At 47.6% G+C, this 16,361-nt stretch overlaps 1 protein-coding gene across 1 annotated transcript in view; it reads left to right on the plus strand.

Annotated features, from left to right (window-relative positions):
- The first annotated feature begins 354 nt into the window (after positions 1 to 354).
- Positions 355 to 16,361, plus strand: part of RASAL1 (RAS protein activator like 1) — a 78,447-nt gene continuing 62,440 nt past the window's right edge. The window contains exons 1-2 of the mRNA XM_063144351.1: positions 355 to 419; positions 16,126 to 16,182. Of these exons, the coding sequence (XP_063000421.1) occupies positions 355 to 419; positions 16,126 to 16,182 (122 nt within the window). The remainder of the gene's footprint in view (positions 420 to 16,125; positions 16,183 to 16,361) is intronic.

Raw genomic sequence — 16,361 nt, forward strand, 5'->3', positions numbered from 1 at the left:
CGGGCCAGCTCCACACTCCTCCCTCGCCCGGGCAACCTGTAGCCGCAGCAGACGCGCCGGAGTTCGCCTGGCACGAGGCAAGCAGAGCGAGCCGCTTAGAGAGGCGGGCGGGCGGGCGCGCAGGCAGGCAGGCAGGCGGGCGGGCGCTGAGGCTCCGCGAGGATCGCCACCTGGGCCGACCGGTTCGCCTGCTCCCTGGCTCGCTCGCCTACCTGCTTGGCTTGGCGACTTCCCGGCGTTCCAAAAGGGAGGCGTCGGCGGCGTCGGCTCGGCTTCCCAGCCGTCGAGGATCGGCGTTCCATGAGCCCCCCGCGCGGGGACAGCTAGCTAGCCAACCGCCCCGACTCGCTCGCCATGGCCAAGAACGCCTCGCTGCACTTCCGCGTGGTGGAGGGAAAGGACCTGCCCGCCAAGGACGTGTGAGTTGGCTTCGCGAACCCCCGACGCGTGTCTGCGCCCCGGGAAAGAGCCGCGTGGCGCCCGGGCGCTGCTGTCCAAAGCAGAGCGCTTTATCTCCGGGACGGCGCGGACGGGGAAGTCCAACGGCGCTGCCCTTTGCCCGTGTCCCCATTCCCACGACCACTAGCCTAGATTAGATACGGGGTCAGGGCTAGAAAGCTCCGTAATTAGGAGGGAGAGTCCATCGACACCGCCCCTTTGTAATTCCAGCTCTATAATTCCAGCCGGACCTGCCCTTTGCCTGCGCTCCCATTCCCACGACCATTGACAGGGACGGATTTCGCCAGTGGAGGCAGAACTGGTCAGAACTCTAAAGGGGCTATCCAAGGTGCTGAACCTATTCTGGGGATTGGGTTTAGGAACTTGAATAGCTCCTTTGGGGTTCTGACTTGTTCTGAGTGAAACCCAGAGCAGATGCACAACCCCACCAACACCAGAGCCACCAGCCTCCACTGGATTTTGCTGACCACAAGTGAAGACAAGAGACAGGGTCAGACTAGAATTAGAAGAGGAGGTACATCCACGCTGCCCCTCTGCAATTCCAGTTTCTAGGGGGCGGGAGGGCACTGGGACAATAATTGATTTGTTTGTTAGAAAAATATACCGTACAAGCCACATTTCTGAACCAAGTCTCCTTTGTGGTAGAAGACAGCAATCTAAACATATAATGGCAAGCGTGTCCCATTCTGTTAAAACTTTTAAATTAAAATTAAATGCAAAAATACGTACAATAGTGCATTGAGGTATGAGTCCCCCCACCCTCGGGAAAAAAAAATACCCATGGGGATTAGATTAGCAGCGCTGCACCCAGTAAAAGGGCCTCAATTAAAAGCGGCTTGAAAATGAAATCTGTTTTAATCTGTTGCAGCAAAAAATATCAACGTGTCTCGTGCACCTTAAAGGGTGCAATCCTATGCATATTTAGACAGAAAAAAAGTCCTACAACTCCCAGCATCCCCAAACCTGCATGACTGGCTGGGTAATGCTGGGAATTATAGGACTTTTTTCCCATATTTATTTATTTATTGCATTTCTATACCGCCCAATAGTCAAAGCTCTCTGGGTGGTTCACCGGGGGCTGCATGCATAGCAATGACACCTGCTGAAATTCCCTTTCCTATACCACTGTTAAAGATACAGGAGCCCTGTCCTCCTTTCCGTATGGTCACCCTACCTCATTGCCACCAAACACTCTGGCACCTTAGTGGACAATAGCAGCAATTTTGTGCACACTTACTTGGGCTGAAGGTTTTAAGCCACTGTTTTGAAGGGTCTTTTCCTTCTCCTTGACTTTGGGTTGGAATGGCCCACCAGTGGTGGTAATGTGGAGAACATGGATGGGAAGACCTTTTTCTCCCTCTCTCATAATGCTAGAATGGGGTCATCCCACAAAGCTGACAGGGCAGATCAAAGGAAGGGCTTCGTCACACAGCGCAGAGTTAAACTATGGAACTCACTACCACAAGGTGTGGTGATGGCCACCAATTTGGACGGCTTTAAAGGGAGGTTGGATGAATTCCTGGAGGAGAAGGCTATCAAGGGCTACAAGTCCTGGTGGCTCTATGCCACCTCCAGGATAGAGGCAGTAGGCCTATGTACGCCAGTTGCTGGGAATATGAGTGAGAGGGTGCTGTTGCACCATGTCCTACTTGTGGGTTTCTCATGGCCAACTGCTTGGCCACTGTGTGAACAGAATGCTGGACTAGATGGACCTTTGGTCTGATCCAGCAGGGCTCTTCTGATATTCTTAATGTACTGACTTTATCTCATACTGGATAAGAGTATTGCGTCCAGTTCTGGGCTCCACAATTCAAGAAGGATGCAGACAAGCTGGAGCGTGTTCAGAGGAGGGCAACCAGGATGATCAGGGGTCTGGCAACAAAGCCCTATGAAGAGAGACTGAAAGAACTGGGCATGATGATGATGATGATGATGATGATGATGATGATGATGGAGCGTGTTCAGAGGAGGGCAACCAGGAGGATCAGGGGTCTGGAAACAAAGCCCTATGAAGAGAGACTGAAAGAACTGGGCATGTTTAGCCTGGAGAAGAGAAGATTGAGGGGAGACATGATAGCACTCTTCAAATACTTGGAAGGTTGTCACACAGAAGAGGGCCAGGATCTCTTCTCGATCCTCCCAGAGTGCAGGACACGGAATAACGGGCTCAAGTTAAAGGAAGCCAGATTCCGGCTGGACATCAGGAAAAACTTCCTGACTGTTAGATCAGTACGACAATGGAATCAGTTACCTAGGGAGGTTGTGGGCTCTCCCACACTAGAGGCCTTCAAGAGGCAGCTGGACAACCATCTGTCAGGGATGCTTTAGGGTGGATTCCTGCATTGAGCAGGGGGTTGATGGCCTTGTAGGCCCCTTCCAACTCTGCTATGATTCTATGATTCTGTGGATAATCAGGATGCTAAAATGTACTGGGGCACATATCTTCCCTTATATGAAAAGCTAATATGTTTGAGGATTTATAGAATTTGTGGGTTGGAGGGTTGGGGAGAGATAGTAGGGGGAAAGTGGGTCAAACTATGGCAAGGAGAATTTGGACAGAGATACTTTTCCCTTTCCTCTCTCATAACAGTCAGACCAACCTGCATCACCCAGTGAAAGAGACAGGCCGTTGATTCAGGGCAGGTCAAAGAAAGGATGTCTTCACATAACATGGCATTCACTTGTGGAACTCTCTGCCACTAGACGCAGTGAGGTATACTGACTTATGTGACCCTTAAAAGGGTTTAGAGCAGCCTGCCCAACCTGCTGCTCTCCGGATGTGTTCGATATTACAACTTTAATTAATCATGCTGGCTGAGCATCAGGGAAATTGTAGTCCAACACACCTGGAGAGTACCAGGTCAGGTAAGGCCGGATTAGCTAAATTTATGTTAAGAAGAGAAGCCTATTAGCCAATATGCCCCCTGCCTGTAGGCTCACAATCTGAAAAGATACGACACACAAGGAAAATGGAATGGGGAGGGAAGAAGAAAAGAATTAAGTCTTTCAGCAGGAGTGGTAGAATGGCCATGTTTCCCCCTCTCATCCCCCTCCATACCGGCTGCTGCTAGTTACAGTTGAGGGTGGAGCAGCCTTTATTGAAAGGGGAAAAAAGCCTGTTACTTTCGTGCTCAGCATGTGTGGTCTGCCTAGAAATGTTTGGCTACCTCCTGCTGGAAACAGTATACTGGGTTCCACCAGTGTTTACTCTGATCCATGAGGCTTCCCCCTTTATGCTTACATCCTGGAAGGTTAGCCCCTTCTCTTATCTCAGTCTGGGGGTAGTGGATACAGTGTTTGGCTTCTGGATGGGGAGACCTGGGTTCAAATCTAAAATCAACCGCGGAGATCACCAGGAGAACTTTAGTCAGTTTCCTCCAGCCTAACCCACCTCTCAGGGTTGTTGTGTGAGGATAAAATCAAAAGGCCTGCCCTCTTGTTCTCCTTGTGGGGACTGAAAAGTTCTGTGCCCTCCGTGGTCTTCTGATGCAAACTTTAGTATTACTTTTATAGCACTGAATGTACATTAAGCACGGCACACGGAACAGAAAAGGCTCAACAGATTCTCCAGGAAAGGGAAGACAGAAAGGAAAGCTAGAATATTTTGCTTATAATGCCGTGCAATAGTCTAATATTATATTAGAACAATCTAATAAGGAACAGGAGTGAAAGAACCTGAGATGTGTTTATCTCACTCAGAACATTTTCTGATTCATATAGCAAGCTGCTTCTGAAATTGACAAGGGGTGTGGTATAGAAAGGAGGGACCGTTTGAAGAAAGTAAGTGTTTGAAAACCCCTGGGCTGATGCAAACCTCCACCATGAACTGAAGGTGCTCTCTGGATCTTAGATCAACATAGTAATCATTTGAGATGTGGCTCATTCAAAACAGGAAACTATGGCGCCACGGGCATAATTGGCCTATGGAACTAATTGCCACTGGAATTAAAAAAGGGAGGATTAATTGCATAAATTTAATTGTCTATTTGTGGCAAACAGCTATGATGGCAAGGAATATAATAATCGTGAAGTGCCTCTAATTATGGGACTTGGGGAGGGGGGAAAAGGTATTATAGATGTTCATATCCATCATGCTATTCATATGAGTTCTCTAAGCGTCTGTCTGGGCAGCGTTGGAGACAGTTTTCTGGGCCAGATAGACTTTTGGCCTCCGAACTTCGGCTGCAAACTGCTCTGCCATGCTCTGTAGTGAGAAAAGGGTTACATTTAGCTTGTTGTAAATTAAATCTGACCTTTTTAATGCTGCATCAGGGCCCCATTTTGTATATTTTGTATATTTTTAAAATTTTAATTTTTCAATTTATTATTTTTATTTTTTTAAAAAAACAATTTAATGCACCCTGCCCAAGTTTTAAAGCATAAGAACGTAAGTGCCCTGCTGGATCAGACCAAGGGTCCATCTAGTCCAGCACTTTGTTTGCACAGTGGCCAACTAGCCATCGATCAGGGATGAACAATCAGGGCATGGTGCAACAGCACTCTCCCACCCATGTTCCCCAGCAGCTGGTGCACACAGGCCTATTGCCTCGAACACTGGAGATAGCACACAACCATCAGGGCTAGTAGCCATGGATAGCGTTTGCCTCCAGGAATTTATCCAACCTCCTTTAAAGCCATCCAGATTGGTGGCCATCACTACATCTTGTGGTAGTGAGTTCCATAATTTAACTATGCGCATAGATGGCTTTGAATCAAACTCCATGGCGGGGAATTGGTCTATCTGCAGCACTTAGCCACCTAGCTAAGAAATCCGAATGGCCGCTGCTGGCGAACATAAGGCAATGCTTATGTTTTTACGGACAGCATTTAAAACCCACAGCTTGGTTGGACCAGAACAAATGGCTTGTCTCGAGCACACACACACATGCACACACACACACACAAACACACACACACGCACACATTCTCCCAAGTCAGCTAAGTGGAAACCTGCTTCGAGTTGAATCTGGCTTGTGGCATTTTGCTGTTTCCATGGATGTAGTGACAGTTCTCTGTGTTGCTTGGCTTCACAGGCTGGTTAACCAGATTGTAGAGGAAGGAGCAGAAAACCCTGCCTTTAAAGGACCAATCATTCAAGCGTGGCAGTGGTGTGTCCCTCTAGAATTCCATGGAACGGTCTGACCTGGTGTCATGCAGAGGCTAAGAAGAGACAGACCTGCGAACCGGTCTCTGCCATGAAATCTGGGATTTCCTGGTTTACTAGGGTGACCATATGAAAAGGGAGACAGGGCTCCTGTATCTTTAACGGTTGCATAGGAAGGGGGATTTCAGCAGGTGTCATTTGTACGCATGCAGCACCTGGTGAAATTCCCTCTTCATCACCACAGTTAAAGCTGCAGGAACCCTGCCCTATTGACCAGATACAAAAGAAGGCAGGACTCCTGTAGCTTTAACTGTGGTGATGAAGAGGGAATTTCATCAGGTGCTGCATGCATACAAATGACACCTTCTGAAATTCTCTTTTCTATGTAACTGTTAAAGACACAAGAGCCCTGTCCTCCTTTTCATATGGTCACCGTAGGTTTACAGCTCTGCTCACTCACAGCCTCAGGAACCTCATCTGCAATACTGGGGTGGGTTCCCCCCCCCATATTTTACTTTATTTATTATTTACTTGTGGCATTTATATGTTAAAATCTCTCAGTGTTGGTCATACTGGCTTACCTTACAGGGCTGTTGTAAGGATTTCCTTTGTTTCTCTTTATTATACTTTTTCAACTTCCTGCTAAGTTCCCTGGGCTTTGTACAATATGTTAAAAATTTGGGGGTTTGATCCAGATTTACTCTGGATCAACTGCGCTGGTGGAATTTGAGTTCCCTGCCTCCTCCTTCCCATGGCAGACCCTTGAAAATGCTACAGAGAGATCCTGCTGAATGGGGTGAGCTGTGGGTGGGTGGGTAGGTGAGGGGGGAATCCCACAAAATCGGACAGAGGGCCCTTCCGCGAACAGGGCCTTTCCCTTTGCAGAAGGCAGATACTGGCTCCAACTCATAAAACGCAAACAATGAAAAAATGAATCTGAAAAGCACATAATAAAAACCCAGATCAGTTCGACAGCGAAGAGGGAAAACGCTGCAGCACGTAATACCCAAGTAAAACCAGCAGCGATAAAAGTGCAGGACCACAACTAGAGCAGGGACGTGCAAAGCTTTGACCACTCGAAGGCTCTGCACGAAATTATTATTGTGGCTGTGGTTTATTATTCCTGTGCAGCAATCCGTGTATTTTTGAACGGCGATCTGGCATTGCCAGGCCTGTCCTATTATAGCCCTAAAGGCTGAATCAAGTTACTATTATTAGATATCAAGTTACAATTCAGGCTGATATTAATGTATAAATAATGGAGGGAGAAGGAGCTGGATATAATAATATGTTGTGTGGCAATGCCAGCAGGCAAAAACTCAGCCACTCGTGCACCAGGGAGCATGAGGGAAGTAGATGCTGGTTTTCTCCTTTGTGTAGAGCCAAAGTGGCATAGTGGTTAGAGTGTCGGACTGGGACTTGGGAGATCCGGGTTCTAGTCCCCACTCAGCCATGAACAGGGCTGGTGCCAGGCTATTTTGCGCCCTAGGCAAGGTGAGCTGCCCACCCCACCGTACCCCCTCACCCCCACCCCCGGTAGGCGGAGACAGGCAGGGATGGAGGCCGCGTTACCTTTCCCTCACCCGAAGTCGGAACGTATGTCCCGGCTTGGCTTCAGCTGGGTGGGACGCTGGGGTGGGGGTGGGGCGGGCGGGCAGACAGCTCCACATTCTGATGTCTGGCGTGCCTGGACGCTGGAATGTGGAGCCGTCCATCCGCCCCACACACCCCAGCGTCCCAGCTTGGCTTTGGCTGGGTGCCCAAGGCTGGCTTCAGAACGGCACGCCCGGAAGCTGCCCTCCCTCAGCCAGAGCGGCTCTGGGAGCAGGAGGGCGACTTCTGGGCACGGCGTTCGGCACCCCCCTTACCTTGGTGCTCTAGGCGGCTGCCTGACTGGCCTCTATGGCAGCGCCGGCCTTGGCCATGAAGTTCATTGGGTGACTTTGGGCAAGTCACTGGCTCTCAGCCTAACCTACCTCACAGGGTTGTTGTGAGGATAAAATGGAGAGGAGGAGAATTATGGCTCCTTGGAGGAAAGTTAGGACAGGAAGGTAACAAATAAATAAATCCATGTTATACATAGAGATCACGTTAAGGGAAGAGGATGGGGTGTTTTAACGGCCATGGCACGGGTTGGCATTGGTTGTGAGGATTAAATAGAGAGGAGGGGCCTCCTTGCAAAAGGAAAAAAAAAGGGGGGATATAAAACAGAAGGATTCCTAATAGCCATAAAGGGTCAAGTTATAGCAACCAAGAACTACTAAAAACACATCATAAAAGATAACAGTGTAACAACAGATTCAGGAAGGAAATGTCTTCAATTCCAAGAAACAATAGACGATGTAACAGGAGGATGTAAAATTCTGGCAGGAATAGATTATAGACACAGTACAGCTGCAAAAATGATTCACCAACAACTGGCCATCAAAATCAAACTCATCAAATAATTTACACCGTACTGTGCGTACTCACCTGAAACAACCTTGGAAAATGCAGACCATAAAATATACTAAGGCAGAACAATTCATATGGGCAAGACAATACTTTGCAATCGACCAGACACAACAGTTATAGACAAAAAATGAAAAACACACCTACCTCATTGACACAGCAATACCCAATGACAAAAATGTAGAAAAGGAAGAGGAAAAGAGAGGAAAACATATACACCACCGGCTATGGAAGTTAAAGAACTATGGCAACAGGAAAAGGTCACAATTCTTCCATTAGTCACATCACTCCCCAGCATCACATAATTTATTTATTTTTACAGAAGACCTTCAGAAACTGGGCCTACCAAAATACGTCCACAGCAACATCCAGAAAGCAGTCATACTTAAAACATGCTCAATAGTCAGGGAATTCCTGAATCAGTAAAAGACAGCATGACTTGACAAAGCCCGTCATGTCTGTCTGGAAAAACGGCCACAAGCGAGAAAAGAGATGATGATGATGATGATGATGATGATGATGATGATGATGATGATAGATCCTATTCCAACAGAAAACTCTTCCTCCGAGTGGCAAGGTCTCAACAGGCTTGGGGGAGGCTGAAGATTTATGGTAGGGTGACCATATGAAAAGGAGGACAGGGCTCCTGTATCTTTAAAAGTTATATTGAAAAAGGAATTTCAGCAGGTGTCATTTGTGTATATGGAGAACCTGGTGAAATTTCCTCTTCATCACAACAGTTAAAGCTGCAGGTGCCCTGCCCTCTTTTAAATCTGGTCATTCTAGTATAGCTCCTGCACCTTTAACTGTTGTGATGAAGAGGGAATTTCAACTGGTTCCCCATATGTACAAATGACGCCTGCTGAAATTCCCTTTTCTATGCAACTGTTAAAGCTACAGGAGCCCGGTCCTCCTTTTCATATGGTCACCTTACCTTCCTGCTGTTTGTCCCCTCAAAATCTTCCTCTAGCTGCTTTTCTCTCCATGGGGAAAAGGATAATGGAGGCCCCATTGTTTTTCTCCACAGGTAAGAAAACTGCTTGGGGGAGAGTGCATTTTGAAGGGACAAACCGCCCGAAAGGCAAAGGGTGAGGGATACCATCTCTCCCTCAGCTCAATCGAAGTCCCGAGGCTTTTTTTTTTTTAAAGCGAAAAACCCTGAAAAAGGAAATGCTCACAATGAGTTGTTTGGCCCCTTGGTTGGAGGGCTCCTAACGCCACCAGCCGAAAGCCACTGAGCAGCTACTCTGTCTTTCCCACCTTAAAGCAGGGGAGTTGAACGTTCCATGTTGGAGAAGGTCTTGGGGCCCGTGGTGGGCAGAGCCAAAGGGTAGGGCCAAAATACCAGAAATACCCACATATCCTAAACCTCTTACTGTCAGTAGCTAAGGCTCAGGAGAGACATTTCAATCTTTTAGAACTGGGGGCGAGAATTGCAGATAAGCAAAGAAGCATCAAACCATTGATAGTTGGAGCCTGGAGAAGGGGCGTGGACTTCTAGGGACCCCTAGAGGGCAGGGATAGGTCCCCTGAGCATGGGGCTCTGGTAACCCCTGCCTTAAAGGGGGGGCAGCTCCAGTACCCGGATGACCTCCAGAAACTCCACATTCCCTCCTTAGTATGGGCAGGGCCGGTGCCAGACTATTTTGCGCCCTAGGCAAGGCGAGCTACTTGCACACACACCCACACCCACAAATTGCGCAGAGGTCCGAACGTGTGCCCCGAGTGGAGAGCTGGGATTGGCTCACTTCGATTTGGGACCGAGCCATCTGGAATTCACTGGGACTTACTTCCGTGCGAACGCAACCCGCTATGCAGCCTGGCGTCCCGATCCCCTCCGCATGTTTACTCGGGGGAATAAGGCTTCCGAGTAAGGAAGCATAGGCGGATCGGGCCACACTGGTGCCTCCCGGTGCAACGCTTTCTCGGATGCAAGTCCCGTTGATCCACGCGCGCAGGATCGGGAAGCAGGAGAGTTTGCCTTGTGAGGAGTCCACAAGTCCCTGGCTTTCCTGGAGGAAGGGAGAGGGAGTCCCGCTTGCCCGCCTGCCTGGACATCGCGGCCTGTTTGAGGAGAGAGGCGAGGCGACCCAGTGCCCTTTCCTTGGGAGTAAGGCAGAGGCTGGCCACCTTTTAAAGCTCAACTAAAAACTTTTCTTTTTCCTAAAGCTTTTAAAACGTGATGTTGTGCGGACTTTATACTGTTAGTTTTACCCTACCCTGTGCCTGTTGGCATTCTCTTCCCCTCCTTATTGTTTTACTATGATTTTATTAGATTGTAAGCCTATGTGGCAGGGCCTTGCTATTTACTGTTTTACTCTGTACAGCACCATGTACATTGATGGTGCTATATAAATAAATAAATAAATAATAATAATAATAATAATAATAATAATAATAGAGCACCAAGCCATCTCGCCCACCCAGGCCCAGCTGAATCCTCGGACTGGGCCAGGCCAGCTAACAACGCACGTGAGTGCTGCGTGGCGCGGCGCCCCTCTTAGCTTGGTGCTCTAGGCGGCCGCCTGAGTGGCCTCTATGGTAGCACCGGCCCTGGGTGTGGGGATTGCCAAACGCAACCCCACAGGAGGGAAACCGTGGGGTTTATGGGCAACGCGGCACCAATACGGTACCCTCAAGGCAGCCCCTAGGTTCTGGGAAGCCCTGGGCAAAGTTCCTCTGCTGGCCCCTCAGTGGGTCCCTCTGGCTTACTTGGCAATGATGACAGCTCCTCTCAATGTAGGCTGGCCCTAAAGCAACTGACATAGTGTCACTCTGGGGGGCATTCTGGGAAATTAAAATGGAGGCTCGCAAACTCAGACGCCCAGCACAGTCGGCCCGGGGCGGGTGTCCAAGTCAGTTTTATGGTCTACAGACATTACGTTCTTAGAATCGTCCGTTTTCCACTTTCAACCTTTTTTGTTTTCTACACTAAAAGACAAAACTCAACAAACAAGACAATACTACTTATAAAAACACCCGTACACAACATACAAGGCATTCTTCATGTCAGACATACGGGCTATCCGTTCTTACTAGTCAGTTTCCTAAATTCAGTAACATTATATCATTCGTCCTTCTCTCTAGCCAGCACAGTATTGTGTATTAATTCCCCCGACATTATATATTGAATCCACAGACATAGAAATGGGTTTTTTTTCCAACTCTTGCAAATACTCTATCAGAGGTTTCCAGTCCAATACAAACGAAGCTGTCGATTTTTCTCTTATTAACGCCGTACGTTTCGCCGTCTCCGCCAACTTCAAAACCTTCAGCAGCCATTCCTCTGTTGATGGTACTTCTGTGTTTTTCCAGTTTTGCACACAGAGGAGTCTAGCAGCTGTTGTCATATACAAAAACAGCATTCCTCCTTTGTTTTTAATGTTTGTATTTTGTGTTTTTAATGCATTTTTCACCGCCAGAGGACTTCAGTTATTGGGCAGGTTAAAAGTAGAGAAAATAAATAAATAATTTTTTAACCGAGGGAGGGGGGAAACGAACATGCTGATCAAAGCAATCCCCATTATACACAGGACTGATAGTAGTAGCTTTTAAAACCGTAGGTCTAATCTTTCGGGCAGCAATAGCAAATAAAGCGACTTGATTCGTTACATAAGGATATGTATCCGCAATCAGTTTGCTCAAGCGGTGTTCTATCAGATATTCCTTTCAAAAAAAGGTATAAGCAATCTTTTCCAGGGATACAAATCACACACACATGCAAAATACATAATGTATAACAGCCTCTATTTTCCCCTCTCTCCTGCCAATACATAAAGACATTGGAATATGAGAATATTTACATACTCCCAATCAAGATAAGAAGGCATAGCCTGGAAACATAATTCCACAATTATTCCTCGTCTCAGTGCAGAAGAAGGCAAGGAATTAAAATGATACGAAAGATCACTCTCATGTTTATAATGATACGAAAGATCACTCTCATGTTTATCTTTCAAATAGCGTTCGTTCAAGAATTTCCAAACCAGCGTCCTGTAAATAGAATGATTCTTTTAAAATTTTGAGTGGCATTTTACCGATAACTAAAAGAAATCCCATGGAAGGGTAAACCGGGCCCTCCTTTCTGAACAAGAACAACAAAAACATCCTTCGTCCTCGAGGAAAGTATCAGCACCATTGCGCCCTCCTGGAGCAATGGCACCCTGGCGACTGCCTTGGGATGCCAGGTTCTGGCGCCACATCCTGAATGCAAAACTCGCACCTTGGCACTTGGGGGCAGATGGCAAACTGCACCCTCGGCTGGCATGGCACAAGGCCGAGACATTTCGTGGACTCCTCCCATGTGGTCTAGAGCTCCTGATATTATCCAAATGGTGCAGAAAAGTTCCTGCATCTAGGAAAATGCCTTATACAGAGTCAAACCCTTCGCCCATCTAGCTCAGTATAGTTGACACGGACTGGCAGCAGGGATTGAACTTGGGGCCTTTGGTGTGCAAAGCACACGCGCTACCATGTCGTGATTTCAAGGCCTCCTGCTGAGACGTGGGACAATAAGGAGGTCTGCAATCCACAAAGCTTTATTCACTAAACGGTCATGTCTTCACACCTGGAATGTGAATGCTAGGAGCTATTCTCGAAGCTTGATTAGCTTAACAAATGGACGGTTTCCCCTGGCATTGCTCCACAAACTCTTACCAAAGCCCTCCTTCAGGAAAGTTCTTGAAGTTGTAACCTCTGCCGAGTGGCTAGGTTCATGAGCTGCTTCCTTTGTTGTTGTTGTTTATTCGTTCAGTCGCTTCCGACTCTTCGTGACTTCATGGACCAGCCCACGCCAGAGCTTTCTGTCGGCCGTCGTCACCCCTAGCTCCCCCAAGGTCAAGTCTGTCACCTCCAGAATATCCTCCATCCATCTTGCCCTTGGTCAGCCCCTCTTCCTTTTGCCTTCCACTTTCCCTAGCATCAGCATCTTCTCCAGGCTGTCCTGTCTTCTCATTATGTGGCCAAAGTACTTCAGTTTTGCCTTTAATACCATTCCCTCAAGTGAGCAGTCTGGCTTTATTTCCTGGAGTATGGACTGGTTGGATCTTCTTGCAGTCCAAGGCACTCTCAGAATTTTCCTCCAACACCACAGTTCAAAAGCATCTATCTTCCTTCGCTCAGCCTTCCTTATGGTCCAGCTCTCGCAGCCATAGGTTACTACGGGGAATACCATTGCTTTAACTATGCGAACCTTTGTTGTCAGTGTGGTGTCTCTGCTCTTAACTATTTTATCGAGATTTGTCTTTGCTCTCCTCCCAAGAAGTAAACGACTTCTGATTTCCTGGCTGCAGTCAGCGTCTGCAGTAATCTTTGCGCCCAGAAATACAAAGTCTGTCACTGCCTCCACGTTTTCTCCCTCTCTTTGCCAGTTATCAATCAAGCTGGTTGCCATGATCTTGGGTTTTTTGAGGTTTAACTGCAACCCAGCTTTTGCACTTTCTTCTTTCACCTTCGTCATAAGGCTCCTCAGCTTCCTACCTCCTCTCAACTCCTCCTGCTTAACCCTGCTGTGGATCTGTCAAGTCCAATGCTCCCTCCCACTCCAGAAAAGATTGAGTTCCCAAGGGCAGGGAGGATGATCTCTGAGCCTGGCCTAGAGATGTGAAGGCCCGGGAAAAAACCAATTTTTTTTGGGGGGGGAAATGTTTTTTTTCTGTTTTTCCCTGAAGCCTTTTTTGTTTTGTTTTTCCAAAAAATTGAAAAAAAATGAAGAAAAAAATGGATTACGGGATGTTTTATTTTAGCATGATGAATAAAATGTTTAAGACAAGGTGTTCAGATATCTACTTCTCCAAATGATTTCTAAAAACTGGACAGTATCATAGAATCATAGAATCATAGAATAGCAGAGTTGGAAGGGGCCTACAAGGCCATCGAGTCCAACCCCCTGCTCAATGCAGGAATCCACCCTAAAGCGTCCCTGACAGATGGTTGTCCAGCTGCCTCTTGAAGGCCTCTAGTGTGGGAGAGCCCACAACCTCCCTAGGTAACTGATTCCATTGTCGTACTGCTTTAACAGTCAGGAAGTTTTTCCTGATGTCCAGCTGGAATCTGGCTTCCTTTAACTTGAGCCCGTTATTCCATGTCCTGCACTCTGGGAGGATCGAGAAGAGATCCTGGCCCTCCTCTGTGTGACAACCTTTCAAGTATTTGAAGATTATTACAATGTCTGTGCACCAAGGATGAGCAAGTCCAAGGTTGCAAACTGAGACTACAATTCTCAAATGCAAGAGGAAGATGCATTTCTGCCTCTAGGGGGCACCACTGCCATGGAAGCAGAGACTGAAACTAATAGTGATCGCTATAGGTCAGGAAATGAGTCTGATTAAATTTCATGCATATTCATTGAATCTTGGTCCCGTCCCCCCATTTTTCTCAGTTCTTTTTATGGGAATGGGGGCTTTATGTCTTGACACTGGAGGACTAGCGGAGACATAAATAACTTTCATTGTTACTAATGTTGGTGGTTTTTTCAGTTGTTGTTTTTTAAAATTTATTTTTTTGCCTGCTCCTCATAAACTGGCAGAACCAAAGAGGTTCCTTACAGTTCAGGTGTTCCTAACACTTCAGGAGCTTGTAGCTCCATTTCTTACCAAAAAAAGGTAAATTAAATTTGTAATAATTATTTGAATACACTACTTTTAATATACCAAATGTAATAATTTTATGCCAAACCAACTTGGACATAATTACATTTTATGTTCCTAAAGTAACAAAGTGACTTTCAATCTGGAAAAAGTGCTAATATTGCATTATTTCAATTTTTCCGAAAATTTTCGTGTTCCCCCCCCGCCCCGAAAACGGTTTTTTTCCATTGCTTCAAAATTTCCAGAAATTTTACATCTCTAGCCTGGGCCTCTTGTCCGATAAGCTCCTGGGAAGATTCCTCCTTTACTCCTGGAGAGTCTTGGAGAATTTCCTCCCCCGCTTCCTGTCTTGGCTGGTCTCCTCCTCCTCCTCTTCCTCCTCCTCCTCCTCCTCTTCCTTCTTCTCCACCTTCTCCCTCTCCTTCTTCTCCACCTTCTCCCTCTCCTTCTTCTCCACCTTCTCCTTCTCCTTCTCCTCCACCTTCTCCTTCTCCTCCACCTTCTCCTTCTCCTTCTCCTTCTCCTCCACCTTCTCATCCACCTTCTCCTTCTCCTCCACCTTCTCCTTCTCCTTCTCCTTCTTTTTCTCCTTCTCCTTCTCATCCACCTTCTCCTCCACCTCCTCCTTCTCCTCCTCCTCCTCCTCCTCCACCTTCTCCTTCTCCTTCTCCTCCACCTTCTCCTTCTCCTTCTCCTCCACCTTCTCCTCCACCTCCTCCTTCTCCTCCTCCTCCTCCTCCTCCACCTTCTCCTCCTCCTCCTGGCTCCAAATCCAATTCGGGACATACACCAGAGAGACCATGCCTGATCCTGACATACCACTGAGCTACAGCAATGCAGTGGCTCTTCTGTTAGAAGCGCTTCTGCTCTTCCGATGCCATCACAACCGGCAGCTTTCATTTCGGAGTGCCTTTAGAATGGCCCCTCTCCTAGATCTTGCCCCTCCCATTAACCAACAGCAGTGGGGGCTTCACAAGCTCCTTCTGATGGGGCAGAACGCTTCTCCCGTCCTTCTCCCCAGAAGCGACCCACTACACCCAGGTGGGGGAGCTTCTCTCAGCCTAAGGGCTGAATTCCATTTCAGAGAAGCTCTCCAGGGCCACGTTCCAGTGGTGGGCGGAGCTCAAGTCAAAAGGGGGTGGGGCCGAAATAGTAAAGCTTATATCTATTACTGCCAGTAATGAAACCTCGGGAGACCTGTTTCATCTTTTCAGAATGGGGAAAAACGGAAGCTGGGAAACCAAGCTATCGGTAGTTAGGGGAAGGTTCATGGGGAGGGCAGACTTGGCCCCCAGGCCTGAGGTTCTGTAACCCTGCACTGCAACATGGAGGCTGTAATACCTTGGGGGTTGAATCCCATCTGGGCTTATGCAGTGAAATTGGCGTCCATGTGGCCACCCGGTGCCAGAACCTCTTTGGCATTTTTACAAAGCTTTGATGCCAGCACAGCAGGTGTTTTTTGTGTGTACAGAATGCAGGGCGGATGGCTTAATACTCACCCAGGTTTTGTTTGGTTCCCCAAAGGTCCGGCACCAGTGATCCTTACTGCATCATCAAGGTGGACAATGAAGTGGTGGCCAGGTAAGCCAAAGTTACAGCTTGGAGGTCTCATGTTTCCAAATCTCTCCTCCCGTCTACCCCAAATTATTTTACTCGGGGCCAAGTGACACACGACGTGATCCGCCCTTCGGAAAATATACAGCACGCGTCACGTTGACTTTCAACTGAATTCCATTTCAGTTTAAACTTTGTTTTAAACT

This window comes from Elgaria multicarinata, chromosome 18 (assembly GCF_023053635.1).
Source record: "Elgaria multicarinata webbii isolate HBS135686 ecotype San Diego chromosome 18, rElgMul1.1.pri, whole genome shotgun sequence".
NCBI classification, from domain to species: domain Eukaryota; kingdom Metazoa; phylum Chordata; class Lepidosauria; order Squamata; family Anguidae; genus Elgaria; species Elgaria multicarinata.